The sequence below is a fragment of the Poromitra crassiceps genome (assembly GCF_964638095.1).
Source record: "Poromitra crassiceps genome assembly, chromosome: 11".
NCBI lineage: Eukaryota > Metazoa > Chordata > Actinopteri > Beryciformes > Melamphaidae > Poromitra > Poromitra crassiceps.
The window spans coordinates 47,111,876-47,131,636 of record NC_139643.1 but is presented as its reverse complement, the minus strand read 5'-3'; the positions used below and the strand labels follow the sequence as shown (position 1 = coordinate 47,131,636).

Here is a 19,761-nt window from a genome sequence, read left to right as displayed (position 1 = left end):
ACTGTGACCCACTGAAACTGCCGTAGCCTATAGGCCAGCGGTTCTCAAAAGTGGGGTCCGGGAGCACCAGGGATCCGGCTTGAGGGGGTTTCAGTGGGTCCCCAGCAAAAAAAGTGGATAATTATTAATGTTTGCTATAATTCCATCCATAGCCTATGTAACACAATTACAGAATGTATGACTATTTTGGTCATCTAAAAGCAACAATCTTATCAGATGGGGGGTAGGGGGGCTGGGATAAAATATGGGCATCCGTGGTCAGTTGGGTCCACTGAAAAAATAGAGAAGTATTGGGATAAGGCTACTTGTTGAAGAACAGACAACAGTTAAATCAAATCTTACAATCTTACCTTCTCCTTCAATGGTGAGTCGTGTTGCTCCATTTATGCTTCCTCTTCTTGGATATATCCTGTGAATTCTTTGGGCATCTGAAACATGAAACAAAATCTATCTGTCTTCCTTCCTTCTAATTAACTGTTGTAATGTAAACCAAGTATTTAGGCTATCGTTAACTAGCTAGCCTAGCCTACCACAGGAACGCCATCAATAAATCCCTGTGGTAACATTAAGGTGATTATCAAAATGGACCATGTTTTGAAGTGGGGAAACATAAGTCCAAGCGATTTGAAACCACTATTAGTCATCCAGCACCACTTACTGCAGCAACACCACAGCGCGACGAGGAGGAGAGCCGCCCGCCTCTCCATCCTGGAGGTCTCCCCGGTCCGGTCTGCTTCTACCTCACCTTAAACCCTGCAGGGATGTCCACCGCTGCACGGAGAGAAACACCGGGTTTTTAAGAAAATCAACCGGTCATTTTAGAAGGTTGACAGGGGGGGGGGGGGGGGCCTCGTTAGAGGCAACGGGGGAAAAAAGGCTAGGAATGTCAAGAAAAATTGAAAGGTCTTGTAAACTAGAGTGAAGTGAAAGCAGCGTAGGAAAGCCGTGTCCTACCTGTGGATTCAATCGTCCAGAGAGAGATAGAGAGAAGATAGAGAGAAACACTGCCTGAACCTGCACGAACTCTTTATAGTATGATGTGACGCCCTTCACCCATAACTGGGAGGAGACTGTTGGGACCGTCCCGTCCAGACACCTGCGTTCCCTGGCTGGTGCAGCCTACAAATTATGTGAGCTGTGATTTGCAGTGGTTGTGATTGACTCATATTTCTTTGACTAAACACAGTAGGCTTTTGTTTTTTAAATGGACAATTAAGCCTGAGCTATATATAGCCATATATAGCCTATGAATAATCCCATGTTTTTTAGGCTGCATGCAGCAATCAATCAATCAATCAATGATATTTATATTTATATAGCAACAAATCATAACAAGGGTTATCCCAAGGTGCTTTACAAATAAAGCAGGTATAAGACCAGGCTCTTTATTTTAGACACAACAATTGAAACAATACTCAACAAGAATATACAGTAGGCTACTTTCTGGGGGGATTATACTGTATAACGTTTATATATAGCACCTTTGACAGAGCAAAGTCACAAAGTGCTCCACAAGAGTAAAATAGTCTAGGCTATAAGACCGTCAAATAGTAGCCAACAAACAATCAAACATAAAAACAAAGGAGATAAAAACACAGAAATACAAACACAAGAGGCTATAGACAAAAGGCCAGTATAAACAGATGAGTCTTTAGCTGCTTTACTGTCAACAGAGGCCAAAGATCATACGTCCAGAGGGACAACAACCAGTAGCCCTGGTCAGAAGACCCAAGTCAGTAGACCCAAGTGCCCTGCTAATGTAGGAATGGAGCAGGTCACAGAGGTGCACAGCACAGGTGCTTAAATGAACACTCCGCCCATTTTCAACCAGCTTTGTATCATTAGAACATCAGTAGTATATCAGAAAACTGTAAACGGTTTTGAAGTCTGTCATTTAATTTGACAGTTATTGAGTGTTAAAGTGTGGACCAGTGACATCACTGGTCCACACTAACTCAAATGAGTAACTCATTAACTCAAATCAACTCTCAATAACTGTCAAACTATTAATCATTCGACAGTTATTGAGAGTTGATGTGAGTTAATGAGTTATTAATTTGAGTTATTGTGGACCAGTGATGTCACTGGTCCACACTTTAACACTCAATAACTGTCAAATTAAATGACAGACTTCAAAACCGTTTACAGTTTTCTGATATACTACTGATGTTCTAATGATACAAAGCTGGTTGAAAATGGGCAGAGTGTTCCTTTAACCATGCAGGCCTCTGTGATTACAAGAACCATTGATTCCTAAACTTGATGGGAAGCCAGTGAAAGGAAGCTGGGTGTGATGTGAGATGTCCTGCTGAGCTGAGCTGGACCTATGGCCAACAGCCTCGCATCGATCTGGACCATTTGAGCTGGACCTATAGCCAACAGCCTCGCATCGATCTGGACCATTTGAGCTGGACCTATAGCCAACAGCCTCGCAGCGATCTGGACCATTTGTAGACGGTCAGGGATGACTTGCTGAGGTTTGTGGAACGATGATCCAGGCCCGATGATATAAACAAAGGCATGAATAATCACCGCCTCCAACTCGGCTTGTGACACAACAACAGACCTGAGTTTGGCAACGTTTCCGAGATGAAAAACAAAAACAATACTTTAATCCCACTTTATGACTCAGTCTATAGGTGTTGTGTTGTGATATAATTATGATATAATTAACTCAAATAATCTGGCTCAGTCTTGCCTGTGCTCTCCATGAACATTTTGTAACAAAAGCACTTCATAGGAAATGTTATGGAATAGAATTTACCATCCCTCATCCGCAGTGTAAACATTAGCATTTCCAGCCAATATAAAAAATAATGACCAATTATTTGAATAAAGCCAGAGTCAGGGGAGTTAGATCAATCAGTTGTATTCAAGCCATAACATTTACTTCTGCTAACTTCATAGCAGAAGGGTTGTATTCACTTCTCAATTATACACATGATGTATGCAATTACAGAGGTAACAGAATGCAGCCAAGATTTTTGCTCCAACCGTGTATTCACGGGGGATCTCCTGCACAGGCACTCGGACAGTGCTTCTTTTGCCCTATTTCCAGAACTTATCTCTTTATCTAATGAGGCCTGCCTATCACCTCTCTCTCCCTGGTGGATTCGAGACCATCTAAGTGACGGTCTCCCGTCTGACTCCCTGCCTATGCAGGTGAGCCCCAAGGCTCTGAGGTCCGGTTCTTTTATGTCATTGTCGTTGAGGGTGTGTCTATGTTTTTGCTGACTCAATGACTTCAATTCTGATTGGATGCTACATGATCCCTCTCCTAATGGTGGCCCTGCTCATCACTTCGGCCACCTCCCTTGGGTGTCTTGAACTCAATGATACTCTAACTGAACCATCCTTATCTGAAAACATCCATCAACTGGGACACCTCCTATGGTCTTGAACTCAATGACACTCTCTTCCCACTCTCATCTAAAAACATGTTATGTAACCCAGGCTTATTTAGCACACAATAATGGTTATTACATTCGTCATTTCAAACTTTGTGCATGTAACATAGACTATTTCAGCATACACTTAAAATCCATTCATATTGAGATTACATTTTCCACTTGGAAGTCCATAGACACGTGTTCACATCCCTCAGTCAACACAATGCATTTCAATGATATAATTCATCCCATGTTTCATGTGACATATGGTTATAACATTGTGACTTCAGTGCACACAGGATATATAGAAAAACTTTGGTGAATAGCATTTTGATTAAATAGGAGTCTCCTCTCCTCCAGTTGGCTTTGCCCCCTCGCAGGTGGTGGAGCAAAAGTTCATCCAAAGTTCAGCTTTCCCAACAACATATGCTATGGTTTTATAGAGACTGGAGCACACAGATTGCGTGTGTGTGTGTGTGTGTGTGTGTGTGTGTGTGTGTGTGTATGTATGTGTGTGTTCCCTTAGCAAGGTCACTTGACATGCTGAAGGGTAGCAGAGGGGAGAAATCTCCTCCTTCATAGCTGTCTGCCTGTGCATCTCCATCATGACGTGCATATAATGTGATAACTCATATCAATACAATGTGTATGCAATTATCTTATTGAATATAAAATGCCAATCACTGGAACTTTCAATTTGATCTACAACAGGAAATATTCAGTCATAAAATATTCTGTGAAGTTTATTTGTTTATGTGATGTAATGTTGTATTTTTTTTTTTAATAAAGCAATAAACAGTATTTTTTGTCAACAAATAAGCCTGATGTCTGATTACAATATCTGTGGAGCCAAAATGTAAGAAGACACGATAGTGAAAAGTAAGGGGAGCCTATCAGTTTGCAAAGTGGTTTCAAATGAAAATGTCTGTAAACAAAAAGAAGCCATTAGGGGGTTTCAGGATACATCGACCTGATAAGATTTAGCAGAGGTGTCAGTATACTGAGGAATGTGTAAAAATCCATTATTTTGGAGATATAAAACACTTCCTCATAGCAACATGTATGTAACATACATACATACATACAGCTCAGTGGCCTTGTGGTCTGAGACTGGGAGGTTGTGAGTTCGATCCCCGGCCGAGTCATACCAAAGACTATAAAGATGGGACCCATTTGCCTCCCTGCTTGGCACTCAGCATCAAAGGGTTGGAATTGGGGGGTTAGATCACCATATGATTCCCGCTGCTGCTCACCGCTCCCCCAGGGGATGGGTCAAATGCGGAGAACAAATTTCACACATTGTGTGACAATCAGTGGGACTTTACCTTTACATGTACAGTGAGTGCAGTTGTCTCTGGCAGTGACGTCTGTTTTACTCAAGACAGAAAGTGTACATGAGTGTCTCAATATAAAGGCAGCTGATGACACCATAGCAAACATCTCAGTCTCACATGCTGAAGAGACAGAAATCAGATGATTATTGTCACATCAGCATTAATCACCCATGTCAAGTCAACCATTCTGTCATATCCTCATTTCTTTACAATTCCTAACTTGCACAAGCGAGTGTTACACCATGTTTTGTATTAATGAATGTCTCAAGAATACAACTTGGTTGTGTGAGAGCAGAGGGGGAAGATGACGAACAACAGGCACATGATCTTGGTTGATGTTGCTCTATCTATTGTGCAAGAGGCTCTGGTCCGGGGACACCACATTTTGAAAGGTCATATCAAGTTATTTTGCTGCTTTGGCAAAGCATAGCTATCTAGCAAGCACACAAAAAAATCTATCAAATGACTTGAGAGCTTACCGACCACAAAGATGGATGCAGCCGTTCTCCAAGCATTGCTTTTTCAATGTTTATTCCTGCAGTCTTTCAAATAAAAGCAATTGGGAACTGGGAATGTTTGAATGGCTATTCGACTTCTGTGAGCTTGGCACTTGCCAGACAGACCTGTAAACAAAACAAAATCACATAAACAAAGAAGCTGGTTGGCATTTGAAAGCTAAAGGCCTTTGCGACATGCTTTTTGATCGAAATAAACTTGACTTGACTTAAGACAGTTTGTTTTATGAACTACTGAATAGGACCTCTTAAGCATGGAGTCAGCTGTTACATGATTGTTGGTATGACTAACTGAACGGTGACCCTCTGGATGTGCTGTGGGCCGAGTTCTGTGTATTGGGAAAACTCTCTCTCTCATACACACACACACTGACTGAGCCAACAAACAAGGTAACTACAGTAAAACCTATATATTACACGTACTTGTACACAAATTTCAAGGGGGATGGTGGGCGGAGCTGCAACGATTAGTCGAATAATTGTCCGAAAATTAATTGCCAACTATTTTTACAATTGATTAATCGCTAGACTAATTTTCAAGAAAAAAAAACATTCTCTTGTTCCAGCTTCTTAAATGTGAATATTCTGGTTTCTGGTTAAACTTATTATCTTTTGGTTGTGGACTGTTGGTCAGGACAAAAGAAGACATTTGAGAATGTCATCTTGGGCTTTGGGGAAAAAGTGATCCAACATTTTATATTATATTTTTTAAACCAAACGACTAATCGATTAGTTGAGGAAATATTTGACAGATGGATAGAGTGATCGCAGGTCTTATGGAGACAATTAGTGAGGAAGACAGCGTGGAGGGTAGCGGACCATGTCCACTGTTTAGTTTATATTCTAACAGCACAAAGGTAGTTTATATTGTAACAACAGCACAAAGGTAATTCTATATTCAAAAGGCACGGCAGTTAGGGATGTTAGGAATCAGATAAGGCACTGTTCTCAGAATTGGGAGTTGGTCCCCGGGCGCTACACTGTGGCTGCTCACTGCTTTTGAGTAGTTAGGATGAGACTATGTTCAAACAAACTGGCAATCAGCCAGCAGCGAGCACACTCACTATGTACAAACAAACTGGCAATCAGCCAGCAGCGAGCACACTCACAGAGTCTTTATGCCATAAAGAGGGATGCAGTGTTAAAAGTTTTTTTTTCCCTTACTATTTTTTATTTCAAGAGGGCTGGCATCCTCTTACATCCCTGCTCAAATCGACTACTACATGTAAACGTACGAATCCAGCAATCATAACATACACAATCTCACGACCGCTAAACTAAGACCACACACAGACACAAGCTCTCACACAAAAGTATAAATAACCCTGTCAGACGAGTATTAGCAGTTGTATAGCCTAAAGAGGAGATCAATCGCATTTCCACACGGTTTGAAGGTAAATGGAGAGTGGAACAAGAGCAGATATGTTGCTCGGCAGGTTCAGACATTGATGCGTGATGTGCGTGTGAGCATCAGAGCATCAGGGACAAAACATACAGCCAAAGTTACATAAGTCCATTGTTTGGGATGTAAAGCAATACTGTGGCATAAGCTGTTTGTGAAAATTGATTGACCACAGTAATGGATAAAGGATCCACCCCTCAGATTATGTTATAAGATACTTATCTTCCTAGTTCTAGCGTGGATAAAAAAGAAGATGCGTATTGGATGCTTTCTGACAGTGAAGACTTTGTAGATTTTTTTTTGTACGAAATATAGTAGTGTCACTCAATGTCTATTAGAATTTATACAGGGATGCAAACTCACGGGTAGTGAAAAGGTGACATACCCGGGCGGACACAAACCCACTCAGAAAGGCATCACTTAGGTGTCCTGCTTGGGGGTCAAAAAGGTGAGTGTCACCTAAAGGTGACTAGTTTGCAAACTGGTAACAGGAAGACAATTTAAGACAATTTAATTTAATTTCCCCCCCGGGGATCATTAAAGTCTTTCTGATTCTGATTCTGATTCTGACAAATCATGCATACTTCATGATGGCACTAGAGGTATTTACCCAAAAGAAATGTCTGTCTTCTTGCACAGACTAATGTTCAACATTGCGCAAAAAGAAAACTACTATTTTTAGTATTTCTGTTACACGCATCAGACTTTTTTTTTTTGCTCCAACCATGACTCATGCCATTTGCAAAGAAAAAGATGGTGAAAGAAAGATAACGTGTTGTCAAAAGTTTCCCTCACTGTAAAAAAAAAAAAAGAAGAAAAAAAGACAGGACCCTGACTGACCAAAAATAGGCATGGCTTTATTATTTGTTTTCTTCCCCCCTCCCAAAACATAACAACAAACTAAAATCAATATCAAAACGCTGATACAAAATAAAAATAACACTTCAGAGTTGCTCACACATGAGGACAAACATCTGCAGATGATTTTAATTGTGGACCTACAGTGGGTAAAAAAAAAAAAGCCTCTAAACCTAGAACCTAGACCCCAGAGCTAGAACCTAAACCTAAACCTCATTCACAGGGTCGCATGTTGAGCTAGAAATGCTCTGATTCTCTGCAGGAGCTCCTTCTTCACGCTGTCAGGCACGAGTGCTGCGGAGGAGACAAAAGATCAAGGAAAATGTGTGAAGAAATGATGATGACACATCTGACATATTTTAAAAACTGTCTCGCTCTGGACACAGCCAATATATTTATGCAATATGCATGCTATGATTCTTTCCCATACATCTTATTGCATTACATGCTGGTGTATGCTGCATTATAGGCTGGTGAAACGGTTAAGAAGACCTCTTGAGTCCTTATACAAACTCTAAAAACACTGGACAAAAAGCCAATGCATTTCCATCACTGCAGGGTACTGGAGAAATACAATTTACTGAGCTTTGAGACATTTGTGTTTGGTCTATAAAACTGACTTCAGACTTGGGAGGGGGGGTTAGTTAGGCTTTAAATCGGTCGGCCCCTCCTCCATTAGGTGACTCTCTTATTCACCTTATGCAGCCCCGCCCACTTGACCCATTGTATCACGACTTACGGTTCAAAACGCCGGCTGTTTTACCTGCTCAAACTAGTCTGACTCATAATAGTTCAATGATGTTCATCATGTCTTCATTTATAATTAGACGTTTATGTTTTCTTGTGATCAGACATAGGTTTATAGATGTTTTTTATTTACCTTGACAGTTTCGACGAGGCAACTCTCGTCTTCTTCAGAAGCAGTCGCACTGACAGCTGGTTATGACGTGTCAACCAGTTGCTTTCCAGCAACTGGCGGTGTGCCCAGCTGAGCCGCCAGCGGCTCAGCTGTTAGGTCTGTCCGTCCGGCCACAGCACGTCACAGTGGGCGTGGCCGGCCTGGCAGACCTGGCGGCTCAGCTGGGCACACAGCCAGTTGTGTGTTTTGAATGCATTTGCAATTGTCCAACTGTGATGTCACTTGAGCAACTGTGATCTGATCTGATCTATAATATAAAACATCTATAAACCTATGTCTGATCACAAGAAAACATAAACGTCTAGTCTGACTCACCTGGTCAAACCTAGTTTCACTCACATTATGAGTCAGACTAGGTTTATCAGTCACAGGAAGTGTAAATACAATCGGAACTTCTGATTGTATTTACACTTCCTGTTAGTCTCTCAAGCCAGACTGTCTCTTCTAAGGTTGTATGTTTTTACTCAACTGTTTTATTGTGCTGTTTCTTCCAAGGGACTACAGATGCAAATTGAATTAGCTAATTCAATTAGCTTACAGCTATAAACTGGTATGGTTCATCAAATCGTGACATTTATGTTTGAACTGTACATTGTCCCTTTCAAATAAATACAATAAATAAATAAACGCAACTTGACATAAACCAGCGACTGTGAAACATCTACCGTATATTACCTATATTTACAGAGTTGACCATGTTTATTCCTCAGTGTCGCTCAGAATGGAAATTAGTGCTGATATTACTGTTGAAAACGATTACTCGATTGAATAGATTATAATTCTGATAATCGATTTATCATTTTAGTCATTTAAGCAATTCAAGCATTCAAGCAAAAAATACCAATCATTTCCTGGCTGCAGCTTCACAAATGGTAAAATGTGTTAATTTGTTCTCATTTCACATCATTATAAAATTAATACTTTATTGTTTTTGTTTTTTTGCTGCTGGTCAGACTGAGGGAGACATTTAAAGAAATTAGAAAACTGGTGGAAGGGGGGACTTGAAAATAAAAAATAAATAAAAATAAAGACATTTTAAGCTCTGGTAACTTGTGAGGCATTTGATGAATGATTAATCGAGAAAATAAATTGACTGAAAATAATGGTGTGTGGCAGCCCTATCACATATATTAAACCACTGTGTGTACAATACCTCTGCCTTTTGGTGTGACTTCTGTAACCAGGTCCTCCACTGTGACATGCTCCAGGCCCTTTTCCCTGATCACATCTGAACAGAAGATTTTAGTTTCTTTACAGGTTCATTGTAATACAAAATAAAGAGTTTACAATTTACAACTGTTTCAGGAAGTCTCCATCACTGCCAAGCCATCTTTGCATTATATCTCTGAATCTGTATTCTTCACAAATGCACCTATTGCATCTTTGATTTTACACTCACTCACTCATTACCTTTGCAGTGTGCTTTCAGCTGATCCCTCCATCCACATTCCACCAGCTTTGCCCTAAGCAATTCTTTCAACCTGCAGCCAGACATGTAAACATTTAAGTATGGGGTTATAAATGACTGCTGTCTCTACACCACCGGTTCATCACGTCAATCACTGCAGAGGAAACGCTCGCTTACCGCTCCCGTTCCCCCATTTCTATCAACTTCTGATTGATTGCAGCCCTCATTTGGGAATCTTTGCTCATGACCTATCTGAAAGCAAGTATAAACAAGAGTGACGCTAGTTTGGGTTAAACAATCTTATGACAGGAGACAAAAACACTATTATTTCACGTATCAGATACACAGTTACCTGTGTGTCGATCTGGATCTGGATGATCAGCTGGGGAAACAGATTGTCCCTTACATAACCGAACCGTGGTAGCACACGAAAGGCGAATGGTTCCGCTAGACCGCATCACTGTTTAAAAAGCTAGTAATGGTAATGTAATTCGCCTTATGAAGTATATATATTGTGATAATACGAAATAAGAACAATGTATCACGATATAGTAAACACATTAGGAAGAATAAAACGAGAACTCAACTTCCCATAAGCCACTACTACTACGTGTCCGTTCTAAATTGGCGCCGTGTGCTACAAAACAGGAAGCGCGTGTCTTCTTGCTGTATCCACTGTGTACATCACTGTTTTTTCCACTTGTGAACAAGCCAGTCAGATTTATAAAGACATGGCTGCATCTAATTACTCCCTCAAGGTCAACAGGGAGCTGCTGGATCCTAACTTTGAGAGTTACCGGTTGTCTCTGGATCCCATACCAACTTACAACGTTGAGCTGGATGCTGGTGAGTGAAACTAACGTTACATACATACAGTTAGCTAGCTGGGAATACTGACCACAGTGACCTGCAGGGCACCAGGCTAAAAGCACTCATACAACTTCCATCACCTGTTAACAACAAGCTGACTTCACTTGTTTTATGCGTGCCTATGGAGCTACACATTTCTAGAGGTTGCTGATGCTATTGCATTAAGCTACTCTATCTAACTCTAGTTAGCTCAGTGGTGGTCAAAGTGGGGTCTGTGGACTTCCAGGGATCCATGGAGGGGTTTACAGAGGCCCCCCACCAATGTGAAGAACAGTTTAATTTCACTTAAGTTTAACTCCATTATTACATTTAAGAACAGCTAATCATAGGTTTCACTCTCGCCACTATTCCACAATATTGTCGATAAAAATAGGCTGAAAGAAAAGTAAATATTGTTCAGCGCTCCCTCATTTTCATGCCATAACCTAACCGTTTGCCCTCTCCTCTGTGCTGCAGCTGTGGAGGAGGTCAAGTTGAAGGACAGTCAGTACACCCTGGAACATGTGCGTGCTTTTGGCATGTACAATTACCTGCACTTGGACCCCTGGTATGAAGACAGCGTCTTCTTTGTGGACTGCAAGGGACGGGTTCTCAATCTCACCGTCACTCTGGTAAGCGTGCGCATCTAAAAACAGTCCCCTCTTGCTTTTTTTCTCTGAAGTCCTCAAGTGATCCTCCTGATTCTGCTGTTATAGTAGAGTTGTTAATGGGTTGTGCATGTAGCAGACCAGTAGGTGGCGACCAAATACTTCTGTGATAGCGGCATCAGCCTGACATGCATTTTTGGCTAGAGACAGACAGACGGGGACAGAGATGCAGTACTATGGATGGGGAATAACTATGCTTTTTAGTTTTAGTTTTAGTTTTGTCCATCATACGATTTTTCAGAACCTCAAACTCAAAACGCGAAGTCCTCCGATGAGGGGCAAAATCAGGACAATGACCTCAACTGATTTTTTGACTGATTATTATTATAGTTTATTTCTTTCCAGCCATTTCATGCCCCCCCCCCCCCGCGTTATTTATACAGGGGGAGTCTCACTGAGAGCAATGCTCTCTTTTTCAGGAGCGCCCTGTTCACATTCACACACACACATTCACACCTGGAAACGGACCAGTACAACCACAGTCTGATCTGCAGTGTCGGCCACTGATCAGCTCCACTGGACTGGAGTGGTTGGGGGTTACGGGCCTTGCTCAAGGGCACCTCAGTGGTGGTAATAAATAATCATGCTTTATTGATAGATATAGTGCTAGAGGCAAAGGAGGCGTCTCTATATCACTATATCTATAGGAGAGAGAGAGGGCAGCACATGCAGCAAAGGAGCACAGGTTGCTGCAGGAAGGACTGAGCCTTACATGGCACGGACGCACTCTCACTGAGCCCCTAACTGAGACTTCTAATTAGACAGACAGCGTTGTCCATAATGAAGGATAATTGCTGCTGCCATTTTCTCTCCAGACTGGCCTGAATGAATGATGGCCATCCGCCTATAATCCTGAGAGGCATTATTACTGCCTTTCAGTGGCATCATTAAATGCCTCATTATTAAAACGTGTTGTTGAGAAAATTCTAATTATAATCATCATCACATAATTATCCTTCCTGGCATGTCTTTTGTGTACTTTAGAAGGGACAGTGGCAGGCGTTATACATTGGCAATTCATTTCACACTTTGGGCGGGTCACTAACAGCGCGGCCTGCAGGACGGAAATGATCTCAAAGCATGGCACGTTAAGGCACCAACTCTATAGTATCATGCTCCATGGCGTTGACGGTCAGGGCAGTCGTTGCTGCCCAGTCCTTTTGAAACACTGCTACCTCACACAATGACTAATTGATGCTCATGTTGTGGTGGCATTTCTCTCTTAGGACTAAAATAGGCTCTGGAAAACATGTGAAGAGAAGCACAGTCAGTCACATGGGGGTTGATCACTTTATTTTTCTTTTCTGGACTTCTCTCTCTCACATCCTCCTTGGCAGTAAGAGTAGTAAGCAAATTCTGTGTTTGTTTTTTTAACCATGCACTTTCATATCAGACATCAGTGGCTGACTTTTCTTCTGCGATTAGTTTGGCCAGTTCAGTATGAAAACAATAAGCTTTTCCAGCTTTTGTAGTTCAAAAGACCACTTTTTGTAATAAGTGTCCCCAGTAAGTGAAGCATGAGCCTAGACTACAGAGTGTAATCTGATAGGTTGATTGAACTAGGCAGAAGTAAGAACGGACATGTCGTCCATTTGACATTATTATTCTACAATCTGCCTGTTAGCTTTCGTGCAGCAGTGACAGCATCCATCTCTCACCGTTCCCCCTTTTCTCCACTAACGCACAACTGACATTCTACTTTCCTGCCTGCAGCTACGCAGCAATCACATCTATCTTATATTTCCCTATGAAAAACCGAACGTAACGCTGACTGACAGGTGTGTTCTGTTCTGTGAATCCAGGACACAGCCTTGGGGAAGCCGAGAGAGGTGTATCGTATGACGGCTGACTCCAGCCGGGGCGAGGAGCGCCTGTGCCCCTCCCTCAGCCTCACCTCGGCGACCTGGGCAGCTCTCTCCGACGGCACCGGCAGGCTGGTCCTCCTCCGCACCAGCAAGAGGGGAGAGAGCTCCCACCTCAAGTGGGAGGTAAGACGGGAGAAACATAGCAGTTGGGTTAAGTCTTAAGTTTGCAGCACTGCACAGAGACATTTTGTGGTAACGGTGTTGTGTTTTCTATAAATTAGAAGAGTTGTATATATCAGTTGATATATATATATATATATATATATATATCAATTTTTGACGGAAGTGATGTCACTCGGGCAGTTGTGTGTGTGTATGTGTGTGTTTTGAATGCATTTGCAATTGCCCAACTGTGATGTCACTTAAGCAACTGTGATCTGATCTTATCTATAATATAAAATTGAGTATGTGGGTGATGGGTTCCGGTGTCTGTATGTCAGTCACACTTTTGTGTGTGTGTGTGTGTGTGTGTGTGTGTGTGTGATAGCAATTGCTCAACTGTGAAATTGGCTAGAAATTGGCTAGAAAGAAAGAAAATCTGCTAGGCTAGGAGTCTTTGAATATTGGTCTCTCATTCAATTTGGAAATTATCCAAAATGCCCCCAAAACATATTTCACAAGGGCAAAAAAAAAGCCCTTGTTAAAAAAGTTGAATTTCCTACCCTGGTCTGGTAGTTTTGACGTACAGTGCTCTGTAGCGCCTACCAGAGGGGAGGAGTTGGAACAGATCATGTCCGGGGTGAGATGGGTCTGTGACGATCTCTCCTGCCCGTGTTTTCACTCTGGACGAGTAACAGTTCCTGGATGGAGGGCAGTTTGGCACAGATGATCTTGTCTGCAGTCCTGACTGTCCGTTGTAGTTTGTGACTGTCAGGTTTGGTGGCTGAGCCAAACCTGACGGAGATGGAGTTGCAGAGGACGGACTGGATGATGGCGGTGTAGAACTGGATCAGCAGCTCCTGAGGCAGTTTGTACTTCCTGAGCTGATGTAGGAAGGAAGTACAACCTCTGCTGTAGCTGATATCTTATTTACAACTAGATTGAGCTACCAAGGCAGTTTTGTGTTTATATGTGGTATTTATTCAGGCAGGGGGCGGTGTTGTGTAAATGTCTACCATAGAGGTGACCATGTCCATTTAGGAGACCGGAAGAGTACGGTATATAATTTCATAGTATTGGTGGCCTGTGATGTGGCATCTCTAAGTGTATAAAGTATCTCTGATAGAAGTTTTCTGCTGTGGCACAGCAATTCAGCTATTCAGGAAAAGCAGTTGGCATGTAGCCTACACATGTTATGAAAAAAATACTTTTCTGTCTTGTATAATGGAACCTCTTTTCATTTCACATATTTAACTAGTATCCAAATTTAAGCATCCTGCGTTCTAATGTTATCAGATTTAAGTGTCAGTACTCAAGGATCATGTTGCCTTTTTCACTTAGTATTTCTCTTTTTATGAATCCCAGGTTTAAAACCGACTAATTGAGTGCCAAAGTCCGCGTTCAGCATACGAACCAAGGGCTTTCATCCGCCATTCACTTTTCCATCTACATTTCGTAAAGTGCTTAGGAAATACTTTTACTTGGTGTTATGACCCAGTCTAGGGGTCTAGGTCACAACATAAAGTATACAAAGACAACCATGAAAAGTAAGGGTGATTTATTGGTCACACAACACAACAATCAACAAAGCTACTGGACTCACTACACTCAAAGCTAACATTGTCATGCTGAGCTAAAGCCTAGGCCGAAGCCTGGTGAGAGTTAGCAGCCAAAGCTGGAAGAAAGCAGCAGCTAATACAAATGGCTGAGTCCAGCACTAAAATAAACACAACACCAGAGGTAACAAAACTAAACCAATACTAAACATTAACAAAACAGAGGTTCTGGAGGATTGAGTGAATGAGAGGAGCAGCACTGCACAGATCAGTTACTGCCTGCCTCTGATCTGCCATCTTCAGCCTGGAGCATATAAAGGGTCTGTGTCAATCAGCTGCCAATCTGCAACAGCCCCATCACAGCAGTTCCCAATCTTCTCCCCGAGCCGACCAATCAGAAAGGACTCTCCTGTAGGAAGACAGTCAAAGAGCAACTACCAGGACAACATAGTTCACACACTGAACTGCAAACCCCCAAAATGGCGACGATTAGTTTAGGTTTAGCAAAACTCTACGACAACACAATAAAAGAAACGGCACAGCCGTAACACTTGGTCAAACCAAGCGATCCAGCGATATTTAGAATCAGGAGAGACCATATAGAACATTTCACTCGGACGTGGGACCAAAACTAAAACTATTTTTATAAGCATTTTACAAAATGTAGACGGGAAAATGAATGGCGGATGAAATCCCTCGGTTCATATGCTGAGCGTGGAAGAGGGCGTAACTTTGGCACTCTGTAAACGAGTTACACAGTTATCATGAAAGTCACGCTTCTCTGCACCTTTTTCAACCAGATAATGGTGGGCACTGATAACACTATGATGACATTTACATTTTGCTGACAGAATATAAACATCACTTTTGTAAAGCACGACACTATATAGACCATTTAAATCAATTTTTTTGGGGCAATGTTTGCTCATTTGGTGCTCGCGGTTTACGGTCAATAATATTTCACAGCTATGTACATAACTTGGAGGTGTTGTTCTCTCTCATTTGTAATCATGAAAAATACTGCGAGGAGGAGTGCACATCCCTCATCTCTCTCTGAGTGCTTAAGTGCTGAACTCAAGTTTTTCGGGGAAGACAAGACATTAAATCGATGTCTTGCTCCTCAAACTATCTTAAAATGCTTTTCACTCTCCCACAACCTTGTCACAATGTCTACTTTTTACAATTACACCTGAAGGTATTTAGCTGATGCTCCCAGCCATAGTGCAGTCAAATATATTCATAGAACACCCATACATTATTATGAGTAATCAATAATATAGGGTGCAGGGTCAGAGACAGAGGCCTGCCAATATTCCTGTGGCCATAGAATGATAAGGAAGAAATACAAGGAGAAAAATTAAAGGGACAGCTCACCCTAAAATCCAAAATACATATTTTTCCCTCTCACCTGTAGTGCTATTTATAATCCATCTAAATTGTTTTGTGTTAGTTGTCTGGGTTTTGGAGATATCGGCCCTAGAGATTTCTGCCTTCTCTCCAATCCAATGGAACTGGATGGCACTCGGCTTGTGGTGCTCAAAGCGCCCCAAAAAAAACACAATTGAAAAACTCAACAACAGCAATGTCTCTTTCCAGCAATCATGACCCGGTTACTCAAGATAATCCACAGGCCTTGTTGTGAGCAGTTTCATCTAGGAACGTTTTTCTTTTGAACAAACTACACCCGCTACCTGCTAGCTAGTTCCTACATGAAACTAGTAGCTAGTGGGAGTAGTTTGTGTTCACATAGAATTATCTAGAACAGAGCGTAACCCAGATAAATAAGCCAACGATGACATTAGCCTACAAATGAGATATGCTGCGCTCCGCAGACCTGCAGCTTTCCGAGGCTCACCCCTAAAGCCGTTTGTTTGTTTCTTCGTTAAGCTCATTTAGGGCTCTCTGGAGACCGATCTGGCAGGTACCGGTACTGTACCTGGAATTCGATACCGGTACCAAATGGTACCTTTTTTCTGTACTTGACACTCTCTGTAACAACAAAAATGTACAGTTGTAAAAAATTTGTCCACACTTCTCAATTTCAATATTGTTCTTTATTTATCACATCATTTATTTGGTACCACACCAAATAAACCCCCTCCCTCCCTCTCCCATCCCCGGTGGCTTTAGTATCGGCATCGGCCTTCAGAAACCCACATCAGTCTAAACCAGGTGTTGACTATAATATGATGGTGTCTAAAACGTCACCTCCTCACTCTCACAAATAACTACAGACCGCATCACATGGATGACCCTTTGACCTCTGTCTAGGACCTTACAATTCACTCATCAAAGAAAAAAAAACAATAGGAAATTAACTCATTGAGTGCCAGCCACTTTTGGAGAACGGATGCTCCCAGTGCCAGAGTTTCAGAGCGTTTTCAGTGATTTCTCGAGGCCCACAGAATATTGTGTGATATTACTATGTAAACACTGAACACGCACAAAGAACGATGAGACTCGATTCTATCATCTGCAAAAAAAAGTTTATTGATCCCATTTTCCGTTCTTTAGTTATGAGCCGGAGAAGATAGCTTGATTCATCCAAAAACAGCAATTTTTTTCTAGAAGCTGAGATAATTGGCCTTTTGTGAAATTAAACATTTCAAGCACATCACTGACTCTGAAGCTAATCTTTTCTAATGTAGTCACACCTCAAAAATAATTTCCTTCAATAAAACAGTGAAGGCCAGGGAATTCTGTTTGGCAGAATAATATTTTTTAGCTACAACCAGCAGCGCTGGCCCCTGCGTGCGCTGCTGGTTGCAGCTTCTTGCTGGTCTTGATTTGCTGCTGGTGGGCATCGGATATTCTGGCTTGCGTTTGTCAATCCTGTCCTGCTGCCTGGGTCTGTCTGGGTGTTGCGCGCTGCTCTGCGTGCCCCCCCCCCCCCCCCGCCCCGCCCCGCCCCGCCTCGCCTCAACTGCACACTCCTCCTCCTGTCTGTGGTGGCTCTCTGCTGAGTTTGCTGTGCGCACAGTGAAGGGACATCGACATCCTGCTTTTTTACAGCGTTCCGCGTGTGTTTGTCACCGGCAACGATGCTTCCAGTTGAGAATAATAACAACTCCACGGTGTGGATGTGCGGATGTGCTGTCCGGCTCAATTGTGGGAGCAGATTGGCTGCTGCAGGCACAGCTGCAGTAACGTGCTTCAGCATATCGATGCATACGGATGCGATGCGATTTCCGTTTCCATAACGACTTCTTCTTTGTTTTTTCCTTGCCTTTCTGTTATGTGGAGAGCACTGTCGCCACCTAAGGGTTCTGTAAAATAGGTTAGACACATCCAATAGCTATAATATTTGTACATCAGAGGCAGAAGGCTTTGATCGACGCCCCACCGTCAAAAAACGCAATTGACGAACATGTCCGTCCTTGGCACTCTACGTTACTATTTGAAATGACGAACATGTCCGTCCTTGGCACTCAATGAGTTAAGAGTTAAAATTAAAATTAAAATGGAGGAGTGGTTCACAATAATAACAAAGTTCTAATAGACAGAGACAAGGGTTGGCTGTTAACTTGTTAGACATCTAGGTTGTAGTAATAGTCTCATGTTTCCCAAAATCTATCCCCCTTCTCTTTTTGGAGTCGGGGAGAGAGAAGGTCATCTTTTCCATTGAACGGATAGAGTTCACTGTATTGATAAAGAGGGCAATGGTGGGGGGGGATTCTTCTGTAGCCAGCATTTGGTAATTTATTTCTTGCTTAATTGGTCCACTTCTTTCCAAATGGTTGAATATATGGGCACAGCCAAAAGATATGTGCATGATCAGCCGACGTGGAGCCACACTCCCTCCAGCAGGAATGCTGAGACCCACTGAATGTAGATTTCTGGTTGGGAGTAATAAAGAAACGTATAAGTGTCTTCCAACAAAAATCTCTCAAAAAAATTTGTGGAGGTGGATCGAGTTTCCCACGCTTGAAGCCATGCTTCCTCTTCTATTACCCTATTGGTTTCTTTTTCCCAGCGTTGCCTAATGTAATTAGTTGAATTTAGATTTATTGAGATAAAACCCTTATATTATAGTTTACCTATTATACCTCTATTGTTTTTAGTGTCATATGCATTAACAAATACCTGGGTTATTTCTGAGGATACAACGGGGTCAGGTCCCCCCACCTCTTTTAAGAAGAAGTGACGGACCTGTAGATACCGATAGAAGTCCTCTTTGCCCAGCCCATAAGAGTGGCTTAGGTCTTTGAAGCTATTAAAATTTCCCTGTGTCACTATTCGGCATAGTGAGGTGATGCCTCGTTTAGCCCATAATCTATAGCTGTGGTCTTGTGATGCTGGGAGGAAGTGTGGATCGTACGCCGGCCAACTTAACAACTTGATCTCTCTGTGAAGTTGCAATCTCTTTCAAGATTCAAGATTCAAGATTTTTATTGTCACTCCGTAGTACAAGTAGCAGGGGTGGGACAAAATATCGATACTCACGGTATCGCGATATTTCCACTTGCGATACGTTATCGATACACTGGCACCAAGTATCGATATGTTTATTTAAAAAAAAAAAAATAATAATAATAATAATAATAATAATAATAAACAGGCTAAAATATTATGCTGTGTGTGGTAGTTGAAACATAGTTTCAAGTTTGAAATGTATTTATGTTTGTAGTTGAAACAAAAACATAAATACTGTAGGCTACATGAATGGAAATGTTTGATCATTAATATCTACTTTTAGAAATTATATAGGTAGGTAGGTTATATAGGTTTTCTTGTTTTAATAATAATAATAAAAAGACTTAATGTGTAACTTTTCCTCTGTGGTATCGAAAATGGTATGAGTGAGTGAGTGAACTCAGAGAGTTCATGTCAATTCTGCTAATAAATACATAATACCTGCTTCTTGCCTTTTAGGGATATTTTTTTCTCTTCAGTTACACA

At 41.7% G+C, this 19,761-nt stretch overlaps 3 protein-coding genes across 6 annotated transcripts in view; 1 reads left to right on the top strand and 2 right to left on the bottom strand.

Annotated features, from left to right (window-relative positions):
- pkhd1l1.1 (PKHD1 like 1, tandem duplicate 1) overlaps positions 1-972 on the bottom strand; it is a 66,017-nt gene extending 65,045 nt beyond the window's left edge. For both annotated transcript variants that reach the window (XM_083646213.1, XM_083646214.1), the window contains exons 1-3: positions 955-972; positions 659-771; positions 351-428 (exon numbers count right to left, since the gene is read on the bottom strand). In XM_083646213.1, coding sequence (XP_083502339.1) covers positions 351-428; positions 659-707 — 127 coding nt within the window. In that variant the 5' untranslated portion in view covers positions 708-771; positions 955-972. The remainder of the gene's footprint in view (positions 1-350; positions 429-658; positions 772-954) is intronic.
- Positions 973-7,523: 6,551 nt separating this feature from the next.
- LOC310784567 (transcription and mRNA export factor ENY2-2-like) lies at positions 7,524-11,335 on the bottom strand. Of its 3 annotated transcripts, none has more exons than XM_083645558.1 (5): positions 11,226-11,335; positions 10,003-10,077; positions 9,828-9,898; positions 9,571-9,645; positions 7,524-7,792 (listed from the first exon to the last, which is right to left on the bottom strand). In XM_083645558.1, the coding sequence occupies exons 2-5, from the start codon at positions 10,068-10,070 to the stop codon at positions 7,716-7,718; spliced, it is 291 nt and encodes a 96-aa protein (XP_083501684.1). In that variant the 5' UTR covers positions 10,071-10,077; positions 11,226-11,335; the 3' UTR covers positions 7,524-7,715. The 3 variants fall into 3 exon arrangements, with proteins under 3 accessions (XP_083501684.1, XP_083501683.1, XP_083501685.1); XM_083645557.1 differs by lacking the exon at positions 11,226-11,335 and adding an exon at positions 10,178-10,220; XM_083645559.1 differs by lacking the exon at positions 11,226-11,335 and adding an exon at positions 10,178-10,211 and having other exon boundaries at positions 10,003-10,105.
- The window catches only part of nudcd1 (NudC domain containing 1), a 56,500-nt gene continuing 47,277 nt past the window's right edge, over positions 10,539-19,761 (top strand). The window contains exons 1-3 of the mRNA XM_083645556.1: positions 10,539-10,671; positions 11,152-11,306; positions 13,145-13,330. Coding sequence (XP_083501682.1) covers positions 10,557-10,671; positions 11,152-11,306; positions 13,145-13,330 — 456 coding nt within the window. The 5' untranslated portion in view covers positions 10,539-10,556. The remainder of the gene's footprint in view (positions 10,672-11,151; positions 11,307-13,144; positions 13,331-19,761) is intronic.

Excerpts from the sequence above, each read along its gene's own strand:
- LOC310784567 (XM_083645558.1), bottom strand. The coding sequence starts at position 10,070 with ATGAGCAAAGATTCCCAAATGAGGGCTGCAATCAATCAGAAGTTGATA. Across the intron at positions 9,899-10,002 it reads GAAATGGGGGAACGGGAGCG|GTTGAAAGAATTGCTTAGGG; the intron begins GTAAGCGAGCGT and ends GTCTGGCTGCAG. Across the intron at positions 7,793-9,570 it reads AGTCACACCAAAAGGCAGAG|CACTCGTGCCTGACAGCGTG; the intron begins GTATTGTACACA and ends TCTCCTCCGCAG.